The sequence below is a fragment of the Nerophis lumbriciformis genome, linkage group LG04 (genome assembly GCF_033978685.3).
Source record: "Nerophis lumbriciformis linkage group LG04, RoL_Nlum_v2.1, whole genome shotgun sequence".
NCBI lineage: Eukaryota > Metazoa > Chordata > Actinopteri > Syngnathiformes > Syngnathidae > Nerophis > Nerophis lumbriciformis.
This window is the reverse complement of record NC_084551.2, coordinates 37,712,501-37,729,470: the sequence shown is the minus strand read 5'-3', so window position 1 is coordinate 37,729,470 and position 16,970 is coordinate 37,712,501. Positions and strand designations below refer to the sequence as shown.

General features: G+C 42.3%; 1 protein-coding gene across 1 annotated transcript in view; it reads left to right on the top strand.

Moving 5' to 3' along the window:
* mindy3 (MINDY lysine 48 deubiquitinase 3) overlaps positions 1 to 16,970 on the top strand; it is a 57,079-nt gene that overhangs the window by 14,022 nt on the left and 26,087 nt on the right. Inside the window, exons 9-11 of the mRNA XM_061954603.2 lie at positions 98 to 177; positions 425 to 495; positions 1,557 to 1,637. Of these exons, the coding sequence (XP_061810587.1) occupies positions 98 to 177; positions 425 to 495; positions 1,557 to 1,637 (232 nt within the window). The remainder of the gene's footprint in view (positions 1 to 97; positions 178 to 424; positions 496 to 1,556; positions 1,638 to 16,970) is intronic.

Genomic DNA, 16,970 nt, shown 5'->3' with positions numbered 1-16,970 from the left:
CACTTATGCACGAAAATTGATGCACAGTTACATGGTTTAACCTATCATTGCATCAACGGGCTTTGTATGTTCTTCTTACTGTGTGTTTTTGTTGTAGTCAGAGTCTGGTGAACCTCCTTGTAACTGGCCATGCTGTGTCTAATGTCTGGGATGGAGAACGGGAGTGTTCTGGCATGAGTAAGTACCAAAAGCAAGCAAACATTACATCCTTACAACACTCACACTTTTAAAAAGCAGTACACCATTAACGTTTGCAAATATTCACACAAGCTTTTGGTAACTATTAGAGCTCAGTTTTCTAACTGTAGGTGTTGATCATGTCCACCAGAGGGCAATCGTTGTACGTTCCTGCTTGCGTTTCTGAATCACAGAAGGAATTCTAACTTGTCCACCTTTTTGTGACTTTCATTGTCTTTATGTCTAGAACTACATGGTATTCATAAACAGGCAGCAGTTGGCTTCCTCACACTCATGGAGTCACTACGCTACTGCAAGGTAACTAAAGTCTAATTAGAAAGTGGCTCAAATGAGAAATAACACTTTTTATGTCACTACAGGGTAACGAACGCAAAGTCTAATCAGAAAGTGACTAAAATGAGAAATAACATGTCACTACATAAACACACAGGACCTCACTGTTACAGGGTTGTACATTCCTGTTATACTGTTAATGTAAACCACACCGAGGGGTCCCGTGTGAAAATAAGTGTTTAGAAACAAACTCGCCCCTGACGCTTTAAAGCTTGTATTGACAATAAATTATATTGTAGGCTTAAAATACTTGCTGTAAGATGCGACCTCTAAATAATTATGGTTGTTATTGCCAACAAAAGCACCTACAAGGAAATTATTTTCCACTACAATGTGTCTATTATTGTTACTTGCTTTTTTTTAAATATTTATACTGTAACAACTATAACTTTGACTTTTTTCCACTTTTTTCTTCTTTTTCTGTCATTGTTTGCTTACCTTGTATTTTTTTTTTTTAATGTGTCCTATTTCTTCCTTTTCTTCTCTTCATTACTGCATATGCTGTCAATCTGTTGATATGCAATCTCTACTCTTTTTTTTCTCCCTACCAGACAAACCTTTAATGACAAAACGTGTCAACATGTATATAGATAAGATGTGGATGAATTATCTGCAATAGATCAGCAGAAGGGGTTAGTGTTAGAATTAAATAAGCTCTGCTTCTTCCTACTCTTTTTCTGATGTTTTGTAACTGTAATCATGTGATGTTCCTTAATGTAACCTTTTAAGCATGTCTGGAACAAATAAACTGTACCAAACAATAAGTTGTCAGCACAATGATGGTTTCCAGAGAGAATCGAAAAGAAGATTTTGGGAGACCACCTAGTATTAGTTTATTCACAAGCTGCTATATTAAGAATCTAAATTCTTGACAAAAAGTCTCCACTGATATATTAGACAATGTTTCAGAAAAAAATGCTGTTCATGACATGTACTATATAAACCCATCAGTGTGATTCATTATAGAAATAACAAATCGAATCAACATCCATTAGAAACTCAGTCTTTCTGTACATTTATTTCAGGTGGGCGCATTCCTGAAGTCTCCTGAGTTCCCTATTTGGATCATTGGCAGTGAAACTCACCTCTCTGTGTTTTTCACAAAGGCAAGTTTTAATACACTCGTTTCGTAATTGTCCAAACACATGTCACACATTGTTTAATAAGAGCCAGGCTCCTCGACAGGTAAGGAAAACCAAAATATGGAACCCCCTTAACAGATTAATAAAGGCAGGTCATATATCAGTGTGAGGTAGGAGATTGAAATGAAAGCAGAAGCAAGTCATATATGGACAATACTCATTCTTGACTTCTCAGCTATCCAGTTTTTAATAAAAGGAGTACAGGCCTTGTCCTAATGCTGTCACCATGCTATCTTTGTAGAAACATACAAGCTCAAAAACTATGCATACATTTGTAGTTTAGAAATTATCATAGTACAGGGTTTCTGCATTAAAAGTCATTAAAAATGGATTTTGTGAAAATGTAGGCCATTAATGGCATTAAAAAAGCATTAAATAGTCCAGAGGCCTTAAACAATTTTCATACAATTGTAGGCCTGGGGGGTCGTCAAAAAGTCAATTGATTGAACGATAAATGAAAATAAATGGCTATGTCCATGTGTGCTTCTTTTCTTCAACTCTGGCTTTCAAAATGAATACAAGAGGTCTCTGTGCATCGCTCTTGGCACCTGAGCATGTTTATTTGACATTAGAAATAAAGTAGAGTGAAGCCTCGTGTCAGTCATCCAAAATATTTGTTTCGGTATGAGGAGGTGGGGCCGCTAGCTTACACACGGAATACACGGACATCACTTCGCTCGTTGCGACTCATTAGTGAGAAACACTGCTAAGTAACACAATTTAGGAGGAATGAAGATAATCACAAAGCTAAATGTCCCTGTGTGGGTTTATTTCATTTTAAACTGAATGAGCAACATGAGCCCATCATAGACGACCAACTGACCCAGTTCTTCCAACTGTGGAAACTTGATTCAAGATGTTTAATATTTATTGACATGTAATTTTTGCTCACAGAGATTGAAAACATTTTATTTTTGTTTCTTTACCTATATTTAATATGTACAATATATAATTAAGTTATTTACCTTTCAATTACAATGGTAAAAAATACTACATAATTGAAAAATGTTTATTGCTTTTGAAAGGGTTACGTGTTGTATTATATAATATGATTACATTAGTGCTTAATTTGGCCACAGTTATTGTAAACTTCAACTATTCATGATTATCATCATCAAATGCTGACAATTACTTTTCAATTATCCAAGATTATCATTGTCAAATGCCTACAATTACTGTTTAATTATTCAAGATTATCATTGTCAAATGCTTACAACTACTGTTTAATTTTTCAAGATTATCATTGTCAAATGCTTACAATTTTGTCCGTACAGACAATTGTATGCTTTATATAATACATAATAATGATCTGCAGTATCACATGGGCATTACATTTGTTTTAAGTTGCATTAAAAAGCATACAATTAGATTTACTGATAGCTGCAGAAACCATTCATTCTGCTCTACATATGTACTGTACATAAAAGTATTATTGATTGTCAAAATGATTACTTGTGGCTAAACTGACCACAAAAGCATTCTTGTGTAAAGCAGTAAAATCTGCAATCCTATTTGAAGCTCAAACAAAGCTTCATGAGGCGCTGGTTGTCAGTGTCAGTCAAACAAACTCTTGTCTTACAAAATGACAACCAGATAGTGTTCATTTTCTGAACTGTCCAAGGATGGATTGTAGTAACAAAAAAGGAAGACATTTCATTTTTAGTATTGTACATCTTGGGAAAATACTCACTAGAGTTTGTTTTAATAAAATGCATGAACGCTCAGATTTGTTTGGACTGGAGCTTTGGGTATATTTGCGGAAGGGAGCTGAACACTTTGGAAAGGTCACCCACTTGCTTCTGATGTAGTCATGATGTTTTCGCTTTATCCCATCATTTCATTTTATTAGACTTAGCTTTATTATCACTGTGCGTGGTATAATTACGCAGACAGTGAATTGCAGTTAGCATTGGTAGCAACTAAAGGATACTGTATAACACAATATTTGCAGCTGATTAGGTGGCAAGGAAATATATGTAGAGTTGGTTGTAAATGTAATACAGTTAAGGCAATGCAGGTGCACGAATCGGTGTAAAATGATTAACAGTAGTGATGGGTAAAAGATTTCTAAATACATTTAGCACACTCACTGGCTTTATTGACTCAGCACTGATACTGTGTTAGTGTCAGAGTTGTGTATAAAGAGTATGGCCAACTAAACAACAGGCGCCATCTTTGCTACCAAGATGTGTACAGCTATGCCCGGATGCATGCATCGTTAGTTTTTATGACAAAATAAACCAAAGTAATATGTCTATATATACAGTAGTTTTAAACATACACCTGTCACAATTCAATTACATGTGGAACAGAGGAACCCAAGGATGCAGATGGATTTGTGAGTAAATAGTTCTTTACTTAACAAAAGAAGCGATCATAACAATGATCCAAAAATAGAATATAACAAAAAGCGACGGTGCGAAAAAAGAGAACACAAAAAGAGCACCGTGACAAAAAGAACAAAAGCTAATATACAAACTAACTAAACTTTGGGTCGAAGTTGCAAGACGTGCAAACTATCAACGTACATACCAAGCTGGATGGCACTGGAAATAGCCAAGATGGAACGTAGCAAAAATACAAGGAGCATAGGAGTCTTCATACGATCAGAGTCAAGAAGTGGAATAGCCGAGTGCCATCCAGCTGGCCAGGTGCTGCTTAAGTAGTGCTGGTGAGATTAGACACAGCTGTGCACGTCTTGCAGCTCCGCCCACAGGAAGACGCAGGAACTCTGAGGAAGACAAAAAATAAGAGCCAGGTCTGCTGCACCAAGGGAAAACTGAGCATACAAACCACAAGGTGGCAGCAGGCGGTGACAGTATTCCTCCCCTAATCAACGGACGCCACCTGGCGGACCACCTGGTTTACCGGGAAATCTATGATACAAATCAGAAATTAGGGATTTATCAATTATAAGGGAACGTGAAATCCAGGAGCGATCAGAAACTGCACACCCCTGCCTCGCCTCCTAGCGTCCAAAATGATGTTGACAGTGAAGGCTAGATGACCCTCCACCTGCTGAGGAGCAGGGGGAGACACGGATGGAGGACAAAGGTCGCTCGACTCGACGGGCTTTAGGCGGGAAACATGGTAAACAGGATATGACTTGAAGGACTTGGGTACCTTGAGTCGAGCTGTGACGGGAGTTATCATCCGCTCCACCTCATATGGTCCGATGAATTTAGGTGCCAGTTTCTTCGACTCTCCTGGTAGTGTAATGTCTTTTGATGATAGCCAAACCCTCTGGCCAGGTTTGTAGTGGGGAGATGGTCTGCGATGGCGATTAGCCATGGTCTGGTTCCGTTTGGCTGTCCGCGACAAGGCAGCACGTGTATCACGCCACACATGGTGCACACGGCGCAGGAAGGCAGTCACGGAGGGAACAGTGGACTCGATCTCTTGAGAGGAGAAGATAGGAGGTTGGAAGCCATGCACCACATGGAAAGGGGACAAGCCGGTAGATGAACAGATTAGGGTGTTACGGGCATACTCCACCCATGGGAGATAGGTAGACCACAATGATGGATGCTGGTGACACACGCATCTCAGGGCCGCCCCTAGGTCCTGATTGGCTCTTTCCGATTGTCCATTCGATTGTGGGTGGTACCCTGATGACAAACTGACAGTGGCTCCTAACAAGTTGCAGAAAGCTTTCCATGTAGCGGATGAAAATTGAGGACCTCTGTCTGACACCACATCCATGGGGATCCCATGAAGTCGAACCACATGGTTTACCAGAAGCTTGGCGGTCTCCAGGGAGGAGGGAAGTCTACGGAGGGGGATAAAATGCGTGAATTTAGAAAATCTGTCGACTATGGTGAGGATGACAGAAAACCCCCTGGAGATGGGTAGACCTGTGACAAAGTCCAGAGCAATGTGCGACCATGGGCGAGAGGGGATGGGAAGGGGCTGCAGCAACCCCGCAGGAGCTTGATGGGAAGCTTTGCTTCTGGCGCAGACGGGGCATGCAGCCACAAACTTCTTAGTATCAGTGTGAACGGTAGGCCACCAGAACCGCTGAGTGAGCAGGAACTCAGTGCGTCTGGCACCTGGGTGGCAAGCAATCTTGGAAGTGTGAGCCCACAACAAGACCTCTGGACGAAGGGTTCTCGGTACAAAAAGGCGACCAGGAGGACATCCAGCAGGGGATGGGGAGTCCTTGATAGCCTCCGACACCTGTCTCTCCACCTCCCACTGTACTGCGCCCAGAATCCGGGACTGAGGAAGGATAGTCTCTGGGGGAGTGTCTTCTGTAGGAGGAGAGAACATCCTCGACAAGGCGTCAGGTTTACCATTGAGTGAGCCCGGGCGAAAAGTAATACAAAAGTCAAACCTTGTAAGGAACAGGGACCACCGAGCCTGGCGGGGATTGAGGCGTTGGGCAGAGCGGAGGTAGGCTAGGTTACGATGATCAGTATAAATGATAAAGGGGTGTTTGGCACCCTCAAGCCAGTGCCTCCATTCTTGAAGGGCGAGGACCACTGCAAGAAGCTCTCGGTTCCCGATGTCATAGTTCTTCTCTGCAGGCGAAAGGTGTTTGGAGAAGAAGGCGCAGGGGTGCAGCTTCTGATCAGAACTGGATTGCTGGGACAAAACAGCCCCTACCCCAGTGTCAGATGCGTCCACCTCAACAAAAAACGGGAGATCAGGATTAGCGTGAACTAACACAGGAGCTGAGGTAAAGAGGCATTTAAGGCGTCGAAAAGCCTGGTCAGCCTCCGAAGACCACACGAAAAGAACCTTGGAGGACGTTAATTTATTTAAAGGTTGGGCTACTTTACTGAAATCGCTAATAAAACGTCGGTAAAAATGAGCAAACCCCAGAAACCTTTGCAGCAGCTTCCTGGAGGACGGCGTAGGCCAATCTACAACCGCTTGGATCTTAGCTGGGTCTGGCTTAACCTGCCCCCTCTCCACAATCAACCCCAAAAACGACACTGTGGGAGAATGAAAGGTGCACTTTTGGGGTTTGACAAATAATCGGTTCTCCAAAAGTCTCTGCAAAACCAAACGGACATGCTGATGATGTAAATCAATGGAGCGTGAAAAAATAAGTATATCATCCAAGTAGACTACCACGAAACGACCTATCATGTCACGGAGGACATCATTAATTAAACACTGGAACACCCCGGGGGCATTAGTGAGGCCGAACGGCATGACGCAATACTCAAAGTGGCCAAGAGGGGTGTTAAAAGCAGTCTTCCATTCATCACCTTCACGAATTCGCACGAGGTGATACGCATTGCGTAGATCCAATTTAGTAAATACTACTGCCCCATGCAAAGGAGCAAACGAAGACTCTAGTGGAAGAGGGTATTTATTTTTAATTGTAATTTTGTTCAGAGCTCGGTAGTCAATACAGGGTCGTAACCCACCATCCTTCTTTTTGACAAAGAAAAACCCCGCCGCCACAGGAGCGGAAGAGGGACAAATGTGTCCGGCGGTGAGAGAAGAGGATATGTATTCCTCCATAGCCTGCTGTTCGGGACGCGAAATATTATACAGCCGCGAAGAAGGTAGTGGCGACCCTGGAAGAAGGTCAATGGCACAGTCATACGGGCGGTGGGGGGGTAGCGTCGTAGCCCGGTCTTTACAAAAAACCTCACTAAAGGAATGATATTCCTCAGGAATCAGCGCGAGATCAGGGGGCTGAAGAGTAGGAAGAGTGACAAGGTTAGCCGGAGACGAAGCGGAGCGCAAACAGTGGCTATGACAAAAAATACTCCAATTGGTAATTTTACAAGTGGTCCAATCAATGCTTGGACTGTGACGTCGCAACCATGGAAGTCCAAGAACTAAGGGCGCCGAACGAGAAGGCATTATAAACAATTTAACTTCCTCACGGTGATTACCAGAAATAAGGAGGGATGTGGCATGTGTCTGATGAGTAATATTAGCCAGGTGACGCCCGTCAAGTGAGCTAACATTCTTAATACGATCAATCCCCACAGTAGGAATCTTTAGAGATTCCACAAGACCACTGTCAATAATGTTTTCATCAGCCCCTGAGTCAATAAGTGCCTTAATAGGACAAGAACCCCCCGCCCATGACAGAGTACCTTCGACTTGAAGTCTTCCCACGAGTGAGGAAGCATACGTCACCACAGGAGCAGGCGGCGAAGTTGGTAATCTTCCCTGCGGAAGGTCTCGGGTGGACTCGGAACGGCCCCCAGTAGGCCGCGCAGGACAGCGAACAACGACGTGGTCCGCAGCTCCGCAGTACAGGCACAGCCGCAATCTCAGCCGACGACTCCTCTCTGCAGACGACAGGCGACTGCCACCCAGCTGCATAGGAATGGACCCCTCTAGCCCCTCCTCCGGAGCACTGCAGTCAGAAGGCGGAAGCGACGAAACCTGAGGCTTGGATGTTGATCGTGTGGACCAGGTAGATGACTGCCATCTGGTGGACGGAGGATCCACCCCCTTCTGGGCGTGTCGCTCTCGTAGGCGGTTGTCCAATCGGATGGCGAGTGAGATGAGCTCCTCGAGGGTCTGGGTCTCGTCGCGGGCAGCCAGCTCGTCTTGGATCTGGGAGCTAAGGCTAGCCAGGAATACTCCCCGCAAAGCTCTCCCCCCCAGCCACTCTCCGCCCCCAGGATTCGGAAGGAGATTGAGTGGTCCGCGACAGAGGAGGACCCCTGGCGTGTAGCGAGGAGGCGGCTGCCTGCCTCTCGTTCCCTCACGGGGTGATCAAAGACGCTGTGCAACTCAGCGGAAAATAGGGGTAAGCTGGAACGAAGTCCGGGTTTACTCTCACACACCTCCATAGCCCAGCTAGCTGCTCTTCCAGCCAGTAAACTTAGTATATATGCCACACGGGCAGAGTCTGTTGTGTATGTGTGAGGCTGCTGTGCAAAAACTAAAGAGCATTGATATAAAAAAAAGTCTGCATTGTCCAAAGTCCCCCTCATACCTGGGCGGATGTGGTATGCTGGGCTCCCGGATAGGAAAACCCGATGTCGAGGGCATGGGGTAAGAAGAAGCTGTAGGTTGAGCAGCCTCAGAGTCTGGGAGCGGGTGAGGGACAAACAGGCGTGTATGCATCTCCTGCACAAGTGTGGTCAGGTTTAACAAAGCTTGTTCGTGATCACTTATTCGCTGGCCATGAGCCCTGAGGGCCAGCTGAATCTGATTCTCATCTGCGGGTTCCATAATTGACTCGGCTATTCTGTCACAATTCAATTAGATGTGGAACAGAGGAACCCAAGGATGCAGATGGATTTGTGAGTAAATAGTTCTTTACTTAACAAAAGAAGCGATCATAACAATGATCCAAAAATAGAATATAACAAAAAGCGACGGTGCGAAAAAAGAGAACACAAAAAGAGCACCGTGACAAAAAGAACAAAAGCTAATATACAAACTAACTAAACTTTGGGTCGAAGTTGCAAGACGTGCAAACTATCAATGTACATACCAAGCTGGATGGCACTGGAAATAGCCAAGATGGAACGTAGCAAAAATACAAGGAGCATAGGAGTCTTCATACGATCAGAGTCAAGAAGTGGAATAGCCGAGTGCCATCCAGCTGGCCAGGTGCTGCTTAAGTAGTGCTGGTGAGATTAGACACAGCTGTGCACGTCTTGCAGCTCCGCCCACAGGAAGACACAGGAACTCTGAGGAAGACAAAAAATAAGAGCCAGGTCTGCTGCACCAAGGGAAAACTGAGCATACAAACCACAAGGTGGCAGCAGGCGGTGACAACACCAGCAGTAAAACCACATTTTATTTTCTTAAAAGTATAATTTAGCAGCCGTGTTTGACGCACTCTGCTACTACACTACTAAACACTACATTCCTGCAGTGTTTAGTAACCAGCAGGCATTATAAATTATAACACTCGGGGACAGCGTGGCTTGGTTGGTAAGGTGGCCGTGCCAGCAACTTAAAGTGTCCCGGTTCGATCCCCGGTTTCTGCCTTCCTCGTCACGTCCGTTGTGTCCTTGAGCAAGACTTTTCACCCTTGCTTCTGATGGGTCGTGGTTAGGACCAGCTCCCACCATCAGTGTGTGTGAATGTGAATGTGGAAATAGTGTCAAAGAGCTTTAAGTACCTTGAAGATAGAAAAGCGCTATACAATTATAACCTATAACACGCACCCAACGGCGCAATAAACAAAAAAAAGTACACTGAACGACCAAAAATATAACTTATTACCCTCACTTAATTTCCCCTCGGGGATTAATAAAGTACTTTTGATTCTGATTTTGCCAAAATATTAATTAGCTTCGGACCAACAATCACAGTGAAATTATGACTTTTGTATGAAGTATGTCAACTGTGGTAGCTGCCTCCAATGTATTTGTAATCAATGTAGGTATCACTCATACTATTCCAACCAATCTTTCTTTTTTGTAACAATCAATCAATCAAAGTTTATTTATATAGCCCTTAAAGGCCTACTGAAATGCGATTTTCTTATTTAAACGGGGATAGCAGATCCATTCTATGTGTGATACTTGATAATTTCGCGATATTGCCATATTTTTGCTGATAGGATTTAGTAGAGAACATCGACGATAAAGTTCGCAACTTTTGGTCACTGATAAAAAAGCCTTGCCTGTACCGGAAGTAGCAGACGATATGCGCGTGACGTCACCGGTTGTGGAGCTCCTCACATCTGCACATTGTTTACAATCATGGCCACCAGCAGCGAGAGCGATTCGGACCGAGAAAGCGACGATTTCCCCATTAATTTGAGCGAGGATGAAAGATTCGTGGATGAGGAAAGTGAGAGTGAAGGACTAGAGGGCAGTGGGAGCAATTCAGATAAGGAAGATGCTGTGAGAGGCGGGTAGGACCTGATATTCAGCTGGGAATGACTAAAACAGTAAATAAACACAATACTCTATTAGCCACAACACAAACAGGCTTATATTTAATATGCCACAAATGAATCCCGCATAACAAACACCTCCCCCCTCCCGTCCATATAACCCGCCAATACAACTCAAACACCTGCACAACACACTCAATCCCACAGCCCAAAGTACCGTTCACCTCCCCAAAGTTCATACAGCACATATATTTCCCCAAAGTCCCCAAGCTTACGTACGTGACATGCACATAGCGGCACGCACGTACGGGCAAGCGATCAAATGTTTGGAAGCCGCAGCTGCGTACTCACGGCACCGCGTCTGCGTATCCAACTCAAAGTCCTCCTGGTAAGAGTCTCTGTTGTCCCAGTTCTCCACAGGCCAATGGTAAAGCTTGACTGTCATCTTTCGGGAATGTAAACAATGAAACACCGGCTGTGTTTGTGTTGCTGCAGTCGTCCGCAATACACCGCTTCCCACCTACAGCTTTCTTCCTTGCTGTCTCCATTGTTCATTGAACAAATTGCAAAAGATTCACCAACACAGATGTCCAGAATACTGTGGAATTTTGCGATGAAAACAGACGACTTAATAGCTGGCCACCATGCTGTCCCAAAATGTCCTCTACAATCCGTGACGTCACGTGCAGGCGTCATCATACCGAAACGTTTTCAGCAGGATATTTCGGCGCAAAATTTAAAATTGCACTTTAGTAAGCTGACCCGGCCGTATTGGCATGTGTTGCAATGTTAAGATTTCATCATTGATTTATAAACTATCAGACTGCGTGGTCGGTAGTAGTGGGTTTCAGTAGGCCTTTAACCACAAGTGTCTCATAGGGTTGCACAAGCCTCAAAGACATCAGATCCCACAAGTGAATAAGTGTACTTTTGTAGTCGTTTGACCAAGTTTCTGCACAACTCAGTAACACTGGTGAACAGTAGAGAATCGAGAGTGATTTTTGCTCCAGATTTTGCTTTATTCATTATTGATGTATTTCTTGCCACTTTATGTTGTATATTTTTATGAGATTTCCAGTTAATTTTCTCTATTGTTACACCCAAAATTTGGTTTCTTTTACTCTTTCAGCGTATACTCTGTCTATTTATGTTTGTGTTTGAATTTCTCTTCTGCTGCTACCGAATAGCATTATTTTAGTTTTACTGACATTCAAAGATAGTCTGTTTTTGTCAAACCATCTTTTTAATTTGTTAATTTCTTCTGTTATTTGTATTAGCTTCTGCGTGTTCTCCTGAACAAAACGCAGATGTTGTGTCACAACTACAGTGTCACACAAGACACTGTAGTTGGTGGCTCTCAAGTGTTGATGTAAAAGCTCTCCACAATTATTTCGGGTGGAGCAGCTCCATGCTGCGCAACAGGGAATCTTTACACGTTGAAAAACTAACGAGGAAGCACCGCAAACACAGCATCAGCTCAAAGTTGGTAGCAATCATAGCGCCCTGTAGTCACGTGAGTGCCTTTTGACCAATCATTGAGGAGATCGACTGAAACTGGGTTGGCCATACTTTCTCTATGCAAGACTTTGGTTAAAATGTCATAATTGCGCCATCTGCTGGATTAAAATTACTATTTTGACCTGCAAATGAGATTGTTAGCAAATGTTTTTGTTTTTATTGAAATAATTTATTTGCAGAAAGCAGTATGAAACGTCCAACTCTGTTCAGTGAGCAAAATAGGAAACCGGAAGATAACATTTACCTTAGTTTAGATCAAAATTAAATATTTGTTTTTCTGTTTCTTAGTTCTATTTCAAACGTGGCAACGAAAACCGATGTCAAACGCGACATGCCTCTCCCTACAACTTAATTTAGTACAAGCTGCCACTTGTGAGCCGAAAGATGCGCTTCCTGATAATCACAGTTTGGTGCTTCACAGTCAAACAATATAGCATTTGTATCGGTCACGCGTTTATTTTGTTAAAAATTAAATTTGTTTAGAATAACCCCTTGTGATGCGGCATCTTGTTTTCAAGGGGGCACACACATTGACTAATTGAAATGAAGAGATACAGTATAATTTCTTGTGTTTTTTAATGCATCAATGCTGCCGTATCGCAGCAACAGTAAAAAAAAAAAAAACATTCCACAGAGAATTTGAGTTAAAGAGGCTTCACTTGAATTAGTCCTGTGGAGCCTGGGGTTGCATGCAAGGAAATAAGCAAAGTTTGCAGAAAGTTTGGCCTAAAATGACATCTTACAAACTCTGTCTTTTAAGAACTATTATTACTGAGTTTCCACTCCATTTTCTGATTCAGCTGATAATGGTCAATACGAATGTAACTCTTTGCACAGATGTCTTTCAACACTTTGATATGGGGCTTTTGGTGCCAAAGGTGTTTAGGGAGTGGGCCATTGGTGGTTGTAGTGTTTACATTTAGTGACTTGTGAATGTTGCGTGAAATCAATTCCCACTCTACAATTCATTGTAGTTTTTGTTGTCTGGGGAAGTGGTATTGAAAATGCATGAATGGGTTTCTGGGACTTGTATTAAATCAGATTAAGATGTTTGGGGTCAGACTCAACAGTGGCTCCATCCTCTTGGAATGGAAATGATTCCTGGTTAAATAATCTTTGGGTCATTTGACAGTAACAGATGTATAACACAAACACATACTGTAGTGCTCCTTTGCAGGGTGTGTAGTTCCGCAATATTTACTGAGATCAACTGTGCTGTTTCACCTTCAGGGAAACAGGCGCTCTGTAGTGAGACTCATCAGATTTCAGCTTGTGCAAATTCAGATGTGTGCTCAGGGCAAGGCTGCACTCATCTCAACCATCTCAGTCCCTGTGCGAGTAATGTAATATATTGTTGTGTCTTGTGTGTTTAAGCTGGTCCGTTGACTTGGACCAAATTAATTCTCCTTGCTCTTGTGAAAATAGCACCAAAGAGACTAGAAAGATCCCTGGCAATCATCTCCATTACAAGGCCACACCCCATAATACGGCATTGATTAAAAGCTCTGTTACATGCGTTCAAGTGGAGTGAATCATGTGTTGGTGCACTGATGACCAAACGTTGTCATGCATGAGCCGATCACTTACCGATTGCCTCAGCTCCCTTGGCGTTCGTGACATGTTCACTAACGTACACAGTCACACACATTCCACAGTGAAGGGGAACCTAATCCTGATTAGCGTTTGTGTGTATGCGTGGTTCAAGTGAATGACTTCCTGCGAAGGAACGTGATTCCAGCGTTCCCATCTGGAACCGTTTGTATTCCTAAAGATTGAACTTACAGTATATGCACACGCATGTTTACTGACGTAAAAGGTTTACTCTACGCTCTGCCACCCTTAATATTCCTTCCTTGTCAGTAAATCTGTTTTACGGCATTGTTGGAAGTACCATTTCCCTTTATTTGTGATACGGAATCTACACTACCTGCTAATGTAGCTTTTAGACCCAATATAGTGACATGTTCAATAAAGCAGATAATCCGATCCCCGCTTCTGATGTGTCATTGGCTCCCTCTTCCCGCCAGTGGGGACGCGTGTGTATTCCCTCGAGTTGTCACCAGTATAAAAATATGGCTTTTTAGACCATCGGCCTGATATGATGCCATTAGTTTTTTCTTAAATCAAATCTACATCCACAAGCACAATGTTCTTTCTGAATAATGGGTTTGTGAATTTGAGAAAGGGGCTGAGTGTGTTTAACAGAATGTAATTGCTTCTGTTTTTGGACAAGAGTTTTTGAGATGCCCGGAAAAATGTAAATATGATGGCTGAAACATATTTTCTAATGTAAAAGCGCAAGGAAGGGGTTAGATCAGAAGAATGCGCTTAAAAGGAAAGTGCAGTGGTTGCTAGGGAAACATGGTTTTGTGGGAGGGCAATCCTCTTGTGACAACTTTCATTGACCTTTACCCTCCTCGATTAGTGATGGGGTTCGCTTTACAGTATGTCTCTTTGAGGGAGTTACAGGTGGATGTGTGGATGTACAGTAGTCATGACTAGGGTCAGTGATTTACTAGGGGAACTTCTGTCTGCAGATACACACTGCGAGGTTCTTCAAAGATTGGTTCGAGAAGAGAAAGAAAACATGTGTGTAGACAGAATTAATGTACATACCTTCTAGCTGCTGTGTTTCCAAAACCCAAAAACAGTATTTCTAATGACTGACAAATAACAAACATTAAAAAGTTATGTACTAAGTAGATAACATTACTGGGCAATTCATTGAACATTTGATCATACAGTATGAGGATTGTCAGTCGGAATCATAAAGAGCCGATTTGACATTCATTAGTTCTCAGCCTAAATCATATATACTTTTTTACTTATTTTGTGGTGTAGAGTGTTAGAAATGGCTTGATCAAGTGATATTTTGTAATCACGTGGGCTCTGTGTACTGGATCCTGCCACTGCTGGTAAGAAGTGCCTGAGCGGAGTCTGGAATGGACTGTATACCAGTTATATACTGTATAAAGATGTTATATCTTGTTATATATATAGTTGTTATATCTTGTTTTTTTACACTTCTGAGTCTCATTTGGCAGTATCGGTACACCCCTCGTACTATAGCACGCCATCACTTGTTTTCATTTGTACTCTTAACAGGTTAACTTCTTTTTACACCTTTGCATTACATATTGGTCATTAAGGGTAAGCCAAACTGTTTTATTGTCTTTATATATACCACGGTCATAGTCTAAAAATAGGCAGCAAAGTTAAAACGTTTTAGGAATAGCAATAGCTTGATTCTGGAAAGGATTATTTCTATTTGAATCGCAAGTAGTTTTTGAATCAAAAGGCAAAAGACCAGCGTTCTTGAACTCATTGTGTTAAATTATACAGCACAGGGTCCACCGTAGCGCTGCCTACTATAACGTTAACATGACAGGAAACTGAAGAAAGGTCTCTTCTATATTTCATGCCTTGAGATCGGCGGTGAGGGCACTGTAAAAGCACAAAGCAGCAGCGTGGTGTACATTAACAGTCATTAATAATCCGTGACAGGTCAGACCAAAGACCATTGTCCGAGGCTAAAAGTCTGTGTGTGTTGCATTATTTGTCTTGTCCCCCTGTGTATTGTTCGGTTCATCAAAACGCTGTAGAGCCATTCTTTGGCCTCGCTCCAAGAGTGAGATATAATTTCCTGAATCACAAGTTAGTTGAGATCACCATTGATATGGACAACAATAGAACAAGCCTTTTTAGTCTTGTAGTGATCCTGTTTAGAACATGTCAGCTGACAAGACCTTGGCTTTGTTGTCTTGAAACGGATCCCTCCAGACTTTCTCCATGGCCACTCAAAAGCCTCTCAGCAGTTACAAAAGCTGTTTGGGCGGACCAGAGGGAAAGTACCCCTCAACTGGCCTTCCAAAAGTAGCTACTTCATTCATACGTTAAGATTAAAGGCGGACAGTGGGAGCAAAGGAAGCATTAAAAAAACAAAGAAGGAGGAAGTACTTCAAGTCTGAAGTACCTTTTTGTGGCAAGTAAACTGGATATTAGAAAATAGGAAAAAACAATAGAGGGTAAGCGTCAAGTGAATCTAATCAAAACCACAACAGATTAAGATTAAGTGTGTTGGTGGATTTAGTTCCGGGATTACCATAGCAACTGATTAATCAAACATTGGTTATTAAAAATCTTAAAATTATGTGTTTCCTATTTTTAGGCAAAATGGCGTGGATTACTCGCGTATAACCAGCAGAGGTAGTTTTGAATAGTCAATCTCATCACATTTGTGGTCTATAGAACATAACGTCATCTACCGGTATATGGTTTTATCCATCCCAAAGAATGCTGAAAAAATAATTAATTAATAAAAAATTGATTTGATCCGTATTCAATCGAGGATATTTTGTAAAATGTGCAGTAGCTACTGCTCTGCTTTAGAATGTCAGTTTCCTCAATGAACCGCAGCTTGTCAGTGTAGACAACACTCATGCAGCCCCAGACCTTGGTGCTACACCCCAGTTGTGTAGGCAAGACATAATTATCTTGGTTCTCACTTGTGTTGCCTGCTATTTACACAATATTTGCTCTGTTTGGACTCATTTTTAGTGTATACTAAATCGATATTGCTATATAAACTGTACACTGGCTACTTTAAAGTACAAAACACAAAACCAGTGAAGTTGGCACGTTGTGTAAATCGTAAATAAAAACAGAATACAATGATTTTCTAATTCTTTTCAACCTATATTCAATTGAATACACTGCAAAGACAAGATACTCAACGTTCGAACTGGTAAACTTTGTTATTTTTTGCAAATATTAGCTCATTTGGAATTTGATGCCTGCACCATGTTTTTAAAAAGCTGGTACAAGTTGTAAAAAAGACTGAGAAAGTTGAATGCTCATCAAACACTTATTTGGCACATCCCATAGGTAAACAGGCTAATTGGGAACAGGTGGGACCATGATCGGGTATAAAAGCAGCTTCCATGAAATGCTCAGTCATTCACAAACAAGGATGGGGCGAGGGTCACCACTTTGAACAAATG